We start from the raw sequence: 17291 nt of genomic DNA, 5'->3' as shown, positions 1-17291 counted from the left end.
GTTTTCTTGCATTCACCCCTGCCTCTACCACCATCGTCCACCATCTACAAAATCTACTCTCCTATGACAGACCTTTCTAGATGCAAGTAATATATGGTAACTTCTTTTCAAAATTCTCCTATGACTTCCCATCTCCTTCAAAGTAAAAGCCCAAGTCTTGACCATGGTCTATAAAGACCTGTATCATCAACTAGGTCTGGCCTGCACGCTTACATAAAAACCTGCTACCTCTCTGACCTATTCTCCTACCACTCCCCATATTTACTCCTGCTCCAGACATTCTGAACTCCTTCCTCTTTCTTATTCATATCCCCACCTGTGAATTTACAGTTCCTTTTGACTCTCCCAAGGATATCAAATGACTCATTTCTTTGCTAATTCAGGTATTTGCTAAAATACCATCTTACAAAAGATTCCAATTACCAAACATGGCACACTATTCCAATCACTATCCACCCTTGTATCCTTTAATTGTCTTTAAAGTACTAATTATCATCTGGGATTTTATGCGTCAACTTGACTGTGCTAAGGGATCTCCTGAGAGCTGGTAAAACATTATTTCTGGGTGCATCTGTGAAGGTGTTTCCAGAAAAGACTGGGATTTGAATCAATAGTCTTAGTACAAAATATACACCCTCACCAATGTGGATGGATAGCATCCAATCCAGCTGAGAGCCTGAACACAGCAAAAAAACAAAGGAAGGGTGAATTCACTCTCTCTTCTGGAGCTGGGACATTCATTTATTTACTCTTGTCCTCAAACAATGTAACTTGAGGTTCTTGGGCCTTCATACTACATGACTTTTACCTCTACCCACCACAAGTCTCCATTCTCAGGCCTTCAACCTCAAACTGAGAGTCACATCATTGGCTCCCTTAGTTCTCAAGTCTTTGGATTCAGAGTGAGTTACACCACCAACTTTCCTGGTTCTCCAGGTTGCAGACAGCATATCATGGGACTTCTCAGCCTCTAAAATCACGTGAGCCAATTCCAAAAATAAACCTCCTCTTATGAATGTCTAAATGTCCTATTGGTTCTGTTTCTCTGGAAAACCAGGGTTTTCAATATTATCATCTGGAATTTTATGTGTCAACTTGAGTGGGCTAAGGGATCTCCTGATATCTGGTAAAACATTATTTCTGGGTGCATCTGTGAAGGTGTTTCCAGAAAAGACTGGGATTTGAAACCAGGGCTTTCCAGGGAAATATCTAACAGATATTTCTAATGTTAGAAACATCTAACAGCATCTAACAGATTCAATAATGTACTGTTATTGTTGGTTTTATTACAGTAGAATTTTAAGTTTCATTTTAAATGTTAGCTGTTTCTTTGAAACATCTAACATTTCCCAATGAAGACAATTATATATAAGATCCACAGGATCTACTGAATTCTACCATGATATAGCAGAAATAACCAAATTCCAATACTAAATGGAATCTGCTTTTTTACGGATCCTATAAAAATATGAATTAACACATTTTATTGTAATAACTTACATTTTTTTAACTTTGTGCTTTCTGAGATTAATTATAGAATATATCTCATTTTATATATTTTTAAATTGATGTTGTAATTTAAGTCCTTGCTACAAAAAACTATTCTGGAACCAACTGTATAATTACATTTCCTCAGTGACCTTGTAATCTCATGAGCATTCACTCTAGACTAAACAGCCTCATTCAGCTGCCTTGTGTCTGACTGTTGATGAAAGAAGCTTGTTTGACAACTGCTTCAAGCAGAAACATATTTTTTCCATAATTGCATAAAAAAGATTTAAAACTTGCAAGACTAGAGCCAGGCTAGAATTTTAAGTACAAAGATTCATGTTAGATATTTGAGTTCATTTCTAATTTAAATGTCCCCAAAAACAAACAAAAAAATCAGACACTAAAGACATTTTGCTATCATGGCCAGGAAAAAAAAAAGTTAATTTAGTAATATTTTCATAATTACCACCAAGTATAATATAAATTATATATTATATATACATGCATATTGCAGTGTTTTTTGTGATTTTTGTATTTTTCCACATTCTTTGATTTTCTGATGCCCCAAGGCTTTCTGTAAAACTAACATATAAACTTAAGGCTAGGCACAATAGCTTACTCCTGTAATCCCAGCAGTTTGGGAGGCCGAGGCGGGCAGATCACAAAGACAGGAGTTTGAGACCAGCCTGGCCAATATGGTGAAATCCCGTCTCTGTTAAAAAATACAAAAACCAGCCAGGCGTGGTGCTGGGCGCCTGTAGTCCCAGCTACTCAGGAGGCTGAGGCAGGAGAATCGCTTGAACCTAGGAAGCAGAAGCTGCAGTGAGCCGAGATCGTACCACTGCACTCCAGCCTGGGCAACAGAGTGAGACTCCGTCTCAAAACAAAACACAACAAAATGAAAAACAAAAAAAACTTAAATGGGTAGCATCAAAAACAAAACAAAACTTAAACAACTACCTTTTCACCATTTTTACACAATGCATATATAAGCCAATATTATAAGGTAAAGACTATAACCAAAAAGCAGTATACAGAATACAACATTCTCTCATGGAAATTTTGAAATATAAGTAACACTTTCATATACTAAAAATTCTAAGTGACTTCCAGAAAAAAGCACAATCATGGTGAGAGATTATACAAATATTCTATATCGTGACTGTGCTCGTGATTACAAACTGCAAGCATTCGTCAAAACTCATTGGAATATACAATTAAAATAGATACTTTATTATATGTGAATTATGCTTTAATAAAGCTGATTAAATTTTAATTTAAGTGCTAAGATTTTTAAAGTATTATAGATTGCCTCAATTACTTTTCACTGATAGAACATAAACTAATCCATTTAAAACAAATTTCCTGAACTTGCAGTTTGCAGCTGAAATTCTGCCTCTCCTAAATGCTATTTTAAGTAAGTAGCTATCTAGGAATACAGGAAGTACTTGCTATTGAAAAATTTTTTAATAATATCATACACCATTAGGTTCAAAAAGTACATCAATAGATGCATAAAAGCATTAAATAAAATTAAATGTGAAAAAGAAAAAAATAATACCTATTCATGATGCAATTTCTTCAATGTGATTTAGAAAATACATTTATGTGATACAAAAAACCACTTAAACAGCAAATATAATGCTTAGTGATGAAACATTTGAGGCATTCACCAAAAAAAAGAAAAAACACATAGAAAGAAACTGCAGTTATTAGAATTATACTTGGTCTAAAAGTTCTACAAGTTCTAGCCAAAATACAATAAAATATAAACCTAAAGTAAGAAATATGATGAAAACAACTTTATCACAACAGCATCAAAACAATGAAAATTAATTTCCAAGAAATGTGTGAGATATATGAAAACTAAGTATATTTTAAATGCCCATTCTTCTCTGATCAGATTATAAGTTTAAATTCCAAATACAATCCCAAAAGGATTGGTATTGGTTACTATCTAGGGGGTACTGTGGATGGAGCTTATTAGCTAAGTTGTTGGTGGCTTTTGATTTGTTTCGTTACTTGATTCACAGTATTTTATAAAAGTTTCACATTTACAAAAATCTTGAAACAATTATGGAGTGCTTTATTGCTTTTGCCAGCAAAGTGTACTTCGAAGAATAAATGTATAAAAATGCTTAGAAAATGCTGAAAAAGACAAGTAGCAAGAGAAGACCTATCTCACTTATAGTAGGCAGAATTTAGACATGGCCATCAATATTCTACCCTACTGTATCCATTCCTTGCATAATTCTTACTCCTTGGGTATGAATAGGACCATAAATATGAGAGATTTCATTGCTATGATTATATTATATATAAAAAGTAATTTTGCAGATTTAGTCAAAATCCCAAATAAATAGATTCTATATTAATAAAAATGATAATAATCCTCTTGGGCCATCAACTAGTCCTAATCTTTTTGCTGATGAATGTTCTTTGCCTGGATATTGATAGCTGCTTACTGATCACAACGGTGGTTGCTGAAGGCTGGGGAGGCCATGGCAATTTCTTAAAATAAGACAGTAATAAAGTTTGCTGCATTGATTGACTCTTCTTTTCACAAAAGTTTTCTCTGTAGCACATAATTCTGTTTGATAGCATTTTACTCACAGCAGAACTTCTTTCAAAACCAGAGGCAATTCTCTCAAACCCTACCACTTCTTTATCAGCTCAGTTTATATAATATTCTAAATCCATTGTCACTTCAACAGCGTTCACAGTATCTTCACCAAGAGTAGGTTCCATCTCAAAAAAACTACTTTCTTTACTCATCCCTAAGAGTCAGTTCCTCATTTGTTCAAGTTTTATTATAAGACTGTGGCAATTCAGTCATATCTTCAGACTCCACTGCTAATTCTAGTTCCCTTGCTATTTTCACTTCATTTGCAGTTACTTCTTCCAATAAAGTCTCAAACAAGAGGGTTGGAATTGACTTCTTTCAAATTCCTGATAATGCTGATATTCTGACCTCCTCCCATGAATCACAAATGCTCTTAATGGCCTCTAGAATAGTGAATTATTTCCAGAAGGTTATCAATTTGTTTCATTCAGATCCATCAGAGGAATCACCATCTATGGCAGCTACAGCGCTATGAAACATATTATTTAAATAACAAGACTGAAAAGTCAAAATTACTCCTTGATACCTGGGCTTTAGAATGAATGTTGTGTTAGCAGTCATGAAAACATCCATTTCCTTGCACATATCCATCAGAAGTCTTAGGTGACCAGATGTAATGTTAGTGAGCAGTAGTATTTAGAAAGGTATCTTTTTTTTCCTAAGCAGTTAAGTCTCAAGAATAGGCTTCAAATAATCAGCAAACCATGCTGTAAACAAATACAGTCATCCAGGTTTTTTCATTCCATTTTAAAGCTCAGACAGAGTAGATTTAGCAAACTTTTTAAGGGCCCTACAATTTTCAAAATGACTAATGAATATTGACTTCAATTTAAAGTCACCAGATGTATTTGCTCCTAAAAAGAGAGTCAGCCTTGCTTTTGAAGCATTGACTTCTCCTTTTTCTTTCTTTTTTTTTTTTTGGAAACATGGTCTCACTGCATCTTATCACTACACTCCAGCTCAGGGTCACCCAGGCTGGAGTACAGTGATGCAATCATGGCTCACTACAGCCTCAACCTCCCCAGGCTCAGGTAATTCTCCCACCTCAGCCTCCTGAGTAGCTGGGACTACAGGAGCGTACCACCATGCCTGGCTAATTTTTGTATTTTTATTTTTTATTTTTTGCCATGTTGCCCAGGCTGGTCTTGAACTCTTGGGCTCAAGCTATCCGCCTCCCAAAATCCTGGAATTACAGGCCTGAGTTACCACACCTGGCTGACTTCTTTCTGGCTATAAAAATCCTAGAGGGCATCTTCTTCCAATAGAAGGATGTTTCATCTACATTGAAAAATCTTTGTTCAGAGTAGCTACCTTCATCAATATCTTAGGTAGCTTCCACATCAGCACTTGGTGCTTCACCCTGCACTTTATGTTATGGAAATGGATTTCATGAACCAACCTCTGTTAGCTTTAGAATTTTCTTCTGTAGCTTCCTCACCTTTCTCACCCTTCGTAGGATTGAAGAGAGTTAGGCTTTGGTTTAAGGGAATGTTCTGGCTGGTTCGATGTATCTGGACCACTAAAACATTCTCCATAGCAGCAATAAGGCCATTTTGCTTTCTTAATATTCATGTGTTCACACTTTAATTTCCTTCAAGAACTTTTCCTCTGCATTCACAACTTGGGTGTTTGGCACAAGAGGTCTAGCTTTTGGCCTATTTGGGTTTTTGACACATCTTGCTCACTAAGCTTAATTATTTCTATATTTTTATTGAAAATGAGAGACATGTGACCCTTCCTCTCACTTGAATACACAGAGCCCTTAGCAGGGTTATTAATTGGTCTAATTTCAATATTGTTGTGTCTCGGGAAATAGAGAAGTCCAAGGGAAGCAGGGGAGGGAACAGCCAGTCAGAAGAACAGTCAGAACAAACACATTTATTAACTTCGCTTTCTTATATGGATACAGTTTGCGGCAACCAAAACAATAATAATAGTAACACCAAAAGTTCACTGATCACAAATCACCAAATAGATACAATCATGAAAAAGTCCGAAATAGTGCAAGAATTAACCAAATGTGAAAAACAGACATGAGGTGAGTACATGTTGTTGGAAAAATAGCATTGATATACTTGCAATCTCTGCAAAAAGCAATAACACAAAACACAGTAAAATGAGGTACACCTCTATTTTTGTGAACTGGACCCCATTCTATTTTTTCAAGAGTCATCACTTTTAGTTGTTTTGCCAATGACAGTAATAGATTTGTAATAATCAATTACTTTTGCTCAGCAAGTTGGTTTTTATTAATGCAGTCTATGGCCACACAAGAAAACAACATTAATAGTGCTAATAGAGATCAAACAGGAAATTTTCTTCTAATTACCATCAGATTCTAATTAACTGACTTAATTCAGTACCATCATAACTACCATAATTATTTTCACTACTAATGATATAATAATAGCTAGATATTCTCATATCTTGTGACTCAAGACATGAAACCTTCACAGGTTTCATGTCTTTAAATCATTTTTTAAAGTTTCCTGATTGATTGATAGCACAGAACTTATGCCAGTTATGTCAACATAAGACACAAATAAGCATGTACATCTATATATTGCTTTGTGGTAGAGTGTTGTAGCTACCACAAAGCAATAAAATATAAGCTTTACATGAAATTAAGATTAAAATTTCATTCTACAAGAGAGTCCAGAAATAGAGCCATATGTTCACGGCCAATTAATAATCAACAAAGATGCAAAGTATGTACACTGTGGAAAGAATTCCTTCTTTAATAACTGATGCTGGGAAAATTGGATATCCATATGCAGAATAATGAAACTGGACTCCCATAATGATAATCTGAACTCACCATATACAAAAATCAACTCAAGGTGAATTAAAGACTTCAATGTATGACCTGACAATATAAAACTACCAGAAGAAAACAAAGGTGAAAAACTTGAGGACATTGGTTTAGGCAAAGATTTTATGGCTAAGACCTCAAAAGCACAGACAACTTAAAAAAAAAATAGACAAATGGAACTATGTTAAACTAAAAAGCTTCTTCTGCACAGCAAAAGAAACAATCAACGGAGTGAAGAGACAAGATGTTGACTGGGAAAAAGTATTTGAAAACTATTCATGTAACAAGGACCTAACATCTAGAATATACGAGGAACTCAAATAATTCAACAATAAAAATATAAGTAATCTCATTTAAAAAGTAGGCAAGGAATATGAATAGAAACTTTTTCAAAAGAAGACATATGAATGGCCAATGGGTATATGAAAAAATGCTCAACATCACTAATCATCAGGGAAATTCAAATATAAACCACAATGAGATATCATCTTATCCCAGTTAGCAGAGCTATTATTAAAAAGACAAAAAATTACACATGCTAGTAAGGATACAGAGAAAAGACAATTCTTATACACTGCTGGTGGGAATGTAAATTGGTATAACCATTATGGAGACCAGTATGGAGATTCCTCAAAAAATTAAAAATAGAACTGTATGATCCAGCAATCCCACTATTGGGTATCTAGCCAAGGAAAAGAAATCAGTATAACAAGGACACTTTGCACTTATGTGTTCATCACACCACCATGCACAATAGCAAAAATATAGAATCAATTTAAGTATCCATCTATGGACAAATGGATAAAATGTGACAGACAGACAGACAGACAGACAGACACACACACACACACACACACACACGGTGTAAGTATTTGGTCATAAAAAGGAATTAAGCCATGTCATTTGCAGCAACATGGAGGGAATTGGAGGTCATCAGGTTAAGTGAAATAAGCCAGGCACAGAGACAAAATTTGCATGTTCTCACTCATATATGGGAGACAAAAACTTGGTCTCATGGAGATAGAAACTAGAATACAGCAAAGGTTTCGAAGGGTATGAGGGTGGAAGGGAGAAATAAAGAAAGGTTGGTGAATGAGTATAAACTTACAGTTAAATAGAAGAAATAAATTCTAATGTTCAGTAAGAGACTAGGGTGACCGTAGTTGGCAACAGTACGTTGTATATTTCAAAGTAGCCAGAAGAGAGAACTTGAAAGATTACCAACACATAGAAATAATAAATATTCAAGGTGAAGGATACCCCAAATAACCTGACTTGATCGTTATACATTTTATGCATGTAAAAATACTCACACGTACTCCATACATATGTAAAACATTATGTATTAGTAAAAGAAAAAAATTTCATTCTGCAGAATTTTGGTAGCAAATAGCTTCATTTAAACCATAAATAAGGAAAATGTAAGACTACAAACCTTAAATAAAAATAATATTTTATCTTAAAATGTTATAACGTGTCATAGAATGAAAATAACAGATATTCCCATAAAACTGAGAAAGGCATTCTGAAATTTCCTATTAGAGAAGTCATTCTTACTTCTCACTTTTACATATGATTATTTTACACAGAAATTTAAAGATAAATGTAAATTACATATTTACATAATGCATATATTTACATAAATATAAACTAGTAATGCTTTTAATAAAACCATAACTTATATAAAACTACTTAAATATTTCATCATGTAATATTTTCATGGCTGGTATCAAAGATTGCCTTAAACCACAGATATCACAAATTTACATCTACCTTAAATACTCTGTAATTTTTAATGATTTTTCACTATTCAAGTATTTGAGTAATACAGAAATTTACTCGTAAACATTCATTAAAATGTGATATAAACTTCTAAGAATCTAAACCAAAATTTAAATAAAATCATGCTGATATAAATTGTGTTTAAAATTAACTTTTAAATTTCTTATTTATAACTCTAATCTGTCAATTGATTTCTTGGGAATTTTAAGAGTAGGTTCAGAAGTTACATTATCTGCTGGAGTACATGGAAGAAATAAGATAATAACAATAATCGTTCTACTATAAGGACACATGCACACGAATGTTCATTGTAGCACAGTTTACAATAGCAAAGACCTGGAACCAACCCAAATGCCAATCGATGATAGACTGGACAGGGAAAATGTGGCACATATACACCATGGAATATTATGCAGCCATCAAAAATGATGAGTTCGTGTTCTTTGTAGGGACATGGATGAACCTGGAAACCATCATTCTCAGCAAACTGACACAAGAACACAAAATCAAACACCGCATGTTCTCACTCATAGGTGGGTGTTGAACAATGAGAACACACGGACACAGGGAGGGGAGCACTACACACTGGGGTCTGTTGGGGGGAAATAGGGGAGGGGACAGCCGGGGGTGGGGAGGTGGGGAGAGATAGCATGGGGAGAAATGCCAGATATAGGTGAAGGGGAGGAAGGCAGCAAATCACACTGCCACGTGTGTACCTATGCAACAATTTTACATGCTCTTCACATGTACCCCAACACCTAAAATACAATTTTAAAAAAGCCTAAAAAAATTAATTAATTTAAAAAATTTAAAAAAAACAATAAAGTTATCTATTCAACACTCTTTCAACAAGTCTTTTAAATTTCTATAATCATTCAGAAATGAACAGCTCACATTAAATAAATCACATGCATAGTTATTGAAAACAGTAGTTATGGCTGGGCATGGTGGTTCACGCCTGTAATCCCAACACTTTGGGAGGCTGAGGCAGGCAGATCACTTGAGGTCAGGAGGTCAAGACCAGCCTGGCCAGCATAGGGAACCCCCATCTCTACTAGAAATACAAAAATTAGCCTGGTGTGGATTACCACACTGTAACTGTGGTGGGTAAACTACTCTTAAATAGGAAAACTAAAAGATAAATCAATCAAATGTAATAACTACAAAATTTCAAGACATAGGCAGTACAATAAGATATAAATAGGAAAAATAAAAAGTTTAAAAGGGTACAAAGTTAAAATATAGAGTTTTTACTAGTTTCAATTTTGCTTATTTATTTGTTTATACAATCAGTGTTAAGTTGTCATCAGCTTAAAATAATGGGTTATAAGATAGTGTCTGCAAGCCTCAACAAAACACTAGCAAGCTGAATTCAACAACATATTAAAAAGATCATTCACTTATCATGACCATATGGGATTTATCCCAGAAATGCAAGAATGGTTCAACATATGCAAATCAATCAATATGATACATCCTTTAACAGAATGGAGGACCAAACCATATGATCATTTCAATTGGGGCTGAATAAGCATTTAATAAAACTCAAAATTCTTTCATGGTAAAAACCCTCAAAAAACTGGGTATAAAAGGAATTTACCTCAACATAATGAAAGCTATATACAACAGACCTGCACCTAGTATACTGAATGAGGGAAAACTGAAGGCCTTTCTTCTAAGATCTGGAACACAGTAACAATACCCACTATCACCACTGTTATTCAACAGAGAACTGGAAGTCCTAGCTAGAGCAATCAGACAGAAGAAAGAAATAAAGGACATCCAAAGTGGAAAGGAGCAAGTCAAATTATTTTTGTTTGCAGATGATATGATCTTACATTTGGAAAAACCTAAAGACTCCACAAAAAAACTATTAGAACTGATAAACAAATTAAGTAAAGTTGCATAATACAAAATCAGCACATAAAAGTCAGGAACATTTCTATATGTCAAGACTGAACAATCTAAAAAAGAAATCAAGAAAGTAATCCCATTTACAATGGCTAGAAATAAAATACCTAGGAATTAACCAAAGAAGTGAAAGATCTCTATGATGAAAACTACAAAATATTGATGCAAAAAATTGAAGAGGACACACAAACACAAAAGATATTCCATGTTCATGGAATGGAAGAATCAATAATGTTAAAATGTCCATAGTACCCAAAGCAATCTGCGGATTAAATGCAATCTCTATCAAAATACCAATGACATTCTTCACCGAAATTTTTTTTAAAAAACCTAAAATTTATATGGAATCACAAAAGACCCAGAATAGCCAAAGCTATCCTGAGCAAAAAGAACAAAACTTTGGGAATTATATTACCTGATTTCAAATACTACAGAGGTCCAGTAACTAGATGGTACTGGCATAAAAATGGACACAGAGACCAATGGAACAAAATAGAGAATCTCAAAACAATTGCATACATCTACAGTGAACTCATTTTCAACAAAGATGCCAAGAACATACATTTTGGGAAAAGAAAGTCTCTTCAAAATATGGTACTGGGAAAACTGGATATCCATATACATAAGAATGAAACTAGATCCCTATCTCTCACCACATACAAAAATCAAATAAAGATTAAACACTTAAATCTAAGACCTCAAACTATTTAACCTACTAAAATTAAACGTTGGGGAAACTCTCAAGGACACTGGAGTGGGCAAAGATTTTTTGAGGAATATCTCCACGAGTACATGCAACTAAAGCAAAAATAGATAAATGGGAGAACATCAAGTTAAAAATCTTCTGCATAGTGAAGAAATCAATGAACAAAGGGACAACCTACAGAATGGGAGAACACATTTTCAAACTGCCCATATGACAAGGTATTATTAATCAGGATATGTAAGGAATTCAAACAACTCAAGAGGAAAAAATGTAATAATCCAACTTAAAAATGGGCAAAAGATTTGAACACACATTTCTCAAAGGAGGATACACAAATGGCAAAGTCATATGAAAAGATGCTCAACATCACCAGTAATCATCAGAGAAATGCAAATCAAAACTACAATGAGATATAATCTCACCCCAGTTTAAATGGCTTTTATCCAAAGACAAGCAGAACCACATACTAGAGAGGCTGTGGAAAAAAGAAAATCTTGTACGCTGTTGGTGGAAATGTAAACTACTACAATCAGTATGAAGAACAGTTTTGAGGTTTGTCAAAAGACAAAAATAGAGCTACTATATGATCCAGCAATCCCACTGCTGAGTATATACCCAAAAGAAAGGGAATTAGTATTTCAAAATGACATCTTCACTTCCATGTTTGTTGTAGCACTGTTCACAATAGCCAAGATTTGGAAGCAATCTACATGTCCATCAACAGATGACTGGATAAAGAAAATGTGGTACATATACAGAATGGAGTACTATTCAGCCATAAAAAAGTATGAGATCCTGTCATTTGCAACAATATAGATGGAACTGGAGGTCATTATATTAAGTGAAATAAGCCAGGCACAGAAAGACAAATTTAGCATATTCTCACTTATTTGTGAAAGCTAAAAATTAGAACAATTGAACTCATAGATATAGAGAGTTAGAAGGAAGGTTATCAGAGGTTGTGAAGGGTAGTGAGGGAGTGGGAGACGACATGGGGATGGTTAATGGGTAGAAAAAAAATAAAGAGAATAAATAGGAACTGTTTGTTTGTTTTCTTTTTGAGATAGAGTCTCGCCCTGTCACCCAGGCTAGAGTGCAGTGACACAATCTTGGCTCACTGCAACCTCGGCCTCCCAGGTTCAAGTGAGTCTCCTGCCTCAGACTCCCAAGTAGCTGGGATTACAGGCACGTACTACCACGCCCAGCTATTTTTTTGTATTTTTAGTAGAGCCAGGGTTTCATCATGTTGGCCAGGCTTGTCTCAAACTCTTGACCTCAAGTGATCTGCCCACCTCAGCCTCCCAAAGAGCTGGGATTACAGGCGTGAGCCACCACACCTGGCCAAGAACCAGTATTCGATAGAACAACAGGGTGACTATAATTAATAACAATTTAATTATACATTTGAAAATAACTAAAAGAATATAATTGGATTCTTTGTAACACAAATAATAGATCTTGAGGTAATGGATATACCATCTATCTTAATGTGATTATTATGCACTGCATGCCTGTATCAAAATATCTCACATAGCCCATAGTATATACACCTACTATGTACTCACAAAAATTAATAATTAAAAAGAACTTCTCTATCTTAAATACATATAATTTTTCTTTTTTAATTATACCTCAGTAAAGCTAGAAAACACTACTAGTCAATATCCTTTATGAGCACAAATGCGAGAATCCTTGACAAAACACCAGCAAACTGAATCCAGTAGTATATTAAAAGATGGGCTGGGCCCAGTGGCTCATACTTGTAATGCCAGCACTTCAGGGAGCCAAGGCAGGCAGATCACTTGAGGCCAGGAGTTCAAGACCAGCCTGCCCAACATGGAGAAACCCCATCTCTACAAAAAATACAATAATTCACCAGGCGTGGTGGTGCACACCTGTATCCTCACCTACTCAGGATGCTGAGGCACGAGAATCGCTTGAACCCAGGAGAAGGAGGCTGCATTGAGCCGAGACTGCATCACTGCACTACAGCCTGGGTCACAAAGAGAGACTGTCTCAAGAAAAAATAATAATCATTCAACATTCTAGGAACAGAAGAACATTACCTCAACATAATAAAATCTGTTTATGAAAAATTATGACAAAATTATTGGAAAATGCAAAACCCAGTAACAGAGGAGTACCATTTTAAACACGTTAACTTCACTAACATTAAAAGTAAAGATTTTGAGGTAAATTTAGTTTAAAGATACGTAATTCTAGTTCTTTATAACCCAATAAGAGATAAGAAATAAATGTCTACATCATGTATAATTTTTTATATTATAAAACACAATATTGTCTATCTCCTCAAACTTCAATTTTAGCATTTAAAACAATTGTTTAATAAATTTGTTATCTCAAAGGGAGTTTTAGGTTATTTTACATCCTGTTCGCTTCATTCATAGAGGTTGTAGGACTTTAAGAAAATAAAGAACTAAAGAAAATTTAGCCTTAAGATATTAAATTATGTATCATTTAAATAGTAACTTTATCTTGGAGCCTTGAGGTTCACATGTAAAATATTACGCAACATTTTCAAGATTTTGGTTTTGGTTTTGAAGATGCATGTAGGATTTATTATTTGTTTCATCTTTCTTGTTTTTATTCTTGGGGTCTTTTTAATTGCTTGGCCTCAACATACCCATTTTTTTTTTACATTATATTCTTTCCACTATTTTGTTAGGCAACAACAGTTTCTGGATCAGCCTTTCATTCAATAGTTTACATTTAAAAATGAGACCAAGAAATGATTTGCTCCTTCTAGCAACATATGTGCCTGCAGTTTTCAAGTATACAAATACCCACTTGAGACTATAACCATCTCTCCATCCCTCACAAAAGCCAGGATCCCAGGTTCATTTCCAGAATCGATATATATGATATGACTGTTGAACCACTGGGCCAGACTTACATTATACCTTTCAACAAAATATATTTCATGGCTCATGGCTCATAAACGTAGTTTCACTGTAGACAGAGCACAGTGAGTAAATCTACCCTTTTCATGGCAAGGAGCCCAACTCATATTTTTACTGGCTTACTACTGACTAAATTAAGCCCCAATTTCTTAAAAAAAGGGAAAAAAAAAACACTCATGGCTGAAAATAAACAGTCATTTCAATATGGCTGCCAAGGACAGACTTAAAAATGAACTAATATATTCCAGGCTCAATCTCAAGAGACATAACAAGTCCATAGAAAAAATTAATGTGCTAAATAAAACAACTTAGTATTAAGTACTGTTCATTTTTCACAAAAGAGTAAAGTTCTATAAACTGAAAATCTAAAAATGTTAACATGTCAGTTAAGAACAGCAACAAGCCCCACATATCAGCTCCTCAATGTAAAGTTCTTTAGGACACATACCCAAGTCTTCCTAGCATCTCAAGCTCAGGAACTTGTGGTCCATATGTCTCTATCTGCAGTGGCTGGTATTCATACAGAGCTTCTTCAAGCTTGTGAATAGGTGCCAGTGAAATATGTTGACCCTGTTAGAAAAATGAAGGAAATTAATACCTTTTAATATTACCTTCATATTGCTATTTATAATCATTTTAAAGATGAATTAAATTCCTCACATTAGAAGTATTATCCATTAGTTGTGCTGTTCCATGGGTACAATGCATTGCATAACTGAAACCCACATAACATAATTAATATATAGTCATTTATACATGAATTAAAAGAGGAAAACCAAATCCATCATTAAATTCAAATTTAGCATTAAACAGTACAGTTGTTCAATGTCAGTGGCAGAAGTCATAAAATACAAGAGGACTTCAAAAAGTTTATGCAAAATACATATCATTTAAAAACTATGCATGGATTTTTAAAATGTTTGCACCAAAATAAACTTGTACTAACTTGTTATATATGTCTGAACAGCACCTAGTTTGAGGCACAAAGAAGCATAAGATCATTTAAAAAAAGCTCCTATCAGACCAATGTGAATTCTGCTCAACAGAAACAAGAACAAACATTTATGGTGAAGATTGGATAGAAGAATGGCAAAATCATTGAAGCTTTACAAAAACTTAATGAGGACAATGCCGCAAAGAAATCAGCAGTTTACAAATGGATAACTCATTTTGAGAAGGAACAAGAGATTGTTGAAAATGAAGCCCTCAATGGCAGACCATCTATACATCAATTTGTGAGGGAAAAAAAGTAACCTTGTTCATGCCCTAATTGAAAAGGACTGATGATTAACAGCAGAAACAACAGGCAACACCATAGACACTTCAACTGATTCAGCTTACACAATTCTGACTGAAAAATTAAAGTTGGGCAAACTTTCCACTCGATGGGTGCCAAAACTGTTGCACCCAGATCAGTAGCAGACGAGAGCAGGGCATTTGGTGGAAATTTTAAACAAGTGTGATCAAGATCCTGAAGACTTTCTTCAAAGAACAGGAGATGAAATATGCCTTTACCAGTACTGAAGACAAAGCACAATCAAAGCAGTGGCTACCAAGAGGTGGCAGTGGTCCAATCAAAGCAAAAGTGGACTGGTCACAAGTGAAGGTCACAGTAACAATTCAAAAAACTCCCAGTTCAAAATGCTCATGGCACTTTGCTTATTGAGTTTCTGGAGGGCCAAAATACAGTATCATCTGCTTATTATTATGAGAGTGTTTTGAGAAAGTTAGCAAAAGTTTTAACAGAAAAATACCTAGGAAACCTTCACCAGAGTCCTTTCCCCACCACAACAATAATCCTGCTCATGAAATCTCATCAAACAAGAGTAATTTTGCAAGAGTTTCCATGGGAAATCATTAGGTGTCCACCTTACAGTCCTGATTTGGCTCCTTCTTACTTCTTTTTGTTTCCTAACCTCAGAAAATTTGTAAAGGGAACCCATTTTTCTTCAGTAATAATATAAAAAAGATTTCACTGACATAGGTAAATTCTAGGACTCTCAGTTATTTAGAGATGAACTAAATTCCTGGTATCATTGCTTACAAAAGTGTCTTGTTCCTGATGGAGCTTATGTTGATAAATAAAGTTTATATTTTTTATATTTATCTTTTAATTCCATTTTCCATGAACTTTTTGAAGTCCCCTTGTATATAAGCATAGTCTAACCTCACATTTTTCTATTTTTATTAAACAACTTTGATTTTTTACAGTGTTTTTTTTAAAGCTCTAATTAGGAAAGAAAGCTAACGAAATTATTCTCTACAAAGCTATGCCACATAAATGTCTATTCTCTAAAGTCTTTACATGAAATCAAACTAACTTACCAAATATGTATTTATTTCACATCACATGCACACATACAAACAAAATAAGAAAATTTTATGCTGAAAACTAAACGGATGAAAACATCCATTGTATTTTTCTGAGAAGAGAGAACTGCTGGGTAACTAAAATACAAAGACCCTATAGATCATATTTGAGCATAAGTATGTAAAATAAAGTGCCACTCAGCTATATACCATTTCATTAAGATGTACAGATCTATCATCTATGTGGCATAGAATTCTAACTTATAAAAATCCCTACTTTTTATATAGTCTATGTTTTCTGATTTTAACCCTCATTCTCTTATTTTTCTTGGTATAGTTCACATCTATTTTTATGTTTCATAACTTTTTATTAAGCATTCTTGCATCTATTCTTCCAGTTTCTAGTTTATAAATGTTTTTGTTGTTATGTCACTTAGTTTCCTTTTTCCCTTAAATTACTAAGTTGGATGCAAAGTACACATTATCTCTTTTATTTAAAAAAAAAAAAAAAAAGGTAAAAGGCATGACGTAAGTGATAAAATACAATTGTAGCAGTGAGAACCATCAAAGATGCTTGCACCTAAATTACAGTTTTTCTCTTCAACAAGTTCAATACCATGTAGCATCATCCTAGCTAGTTTATAGGCATATTATAATAGACACCTCTGACACTGTAATGTCAACAGCACTTCACCAAAAACAGGTGAAGGGCTTGAACAGAGGTTTCACCACAGA

General features: G+C 34.3%; 1 protein-coding gene across 2 annotated transcripts in view; it reads right to left on the bottom strand.

Moving 5' to 3' along the window:
• The window catches only part of MNAT1 (MNAT1 component of CDK activating kinase), a 219399-nt gene that overhangs the window by 60479 nt on the left and 141629 nt on the right, over nt 1-17291 (bottom strand). For both annotated transcript variants that reach the window (XR_010342055.1, XM_021666681.2), the window contains exon 7: nt 14695-14816. Coding sequence is in view for 1 of the 2 variants with exons in the window: in XM_021666681.2 (XP_021522356.2) it covers nt 14695-14816 (122 nt within the window). In the remaining variant the exon portion in view is untranslated. The remainder of the gene's footprint in view (nt 1-14694; nt 14817-17291) is intronic.

The sequence above is a fragment of the Aotus nancymaae genome, unplaced genomic scaffold (genome assembly GCF_030222135.1).
Source record: "Aotus nancymaae isolate 86718 unplaced genomic scaffold, 86718_ANA_hifiasm-v0.15.2.pri h1tg000011l, whole genome shotgun sequence".
NCBI lineage: Eukaryota > Metazoa > Chordata > Mammalia > Primates > Aotidae > Aotus > Aotus nancymaae.
Note: the sequence above shows the minus strand (reverse complement) of the source record. Positions and strands in the feature narration are given on the sequence as shown.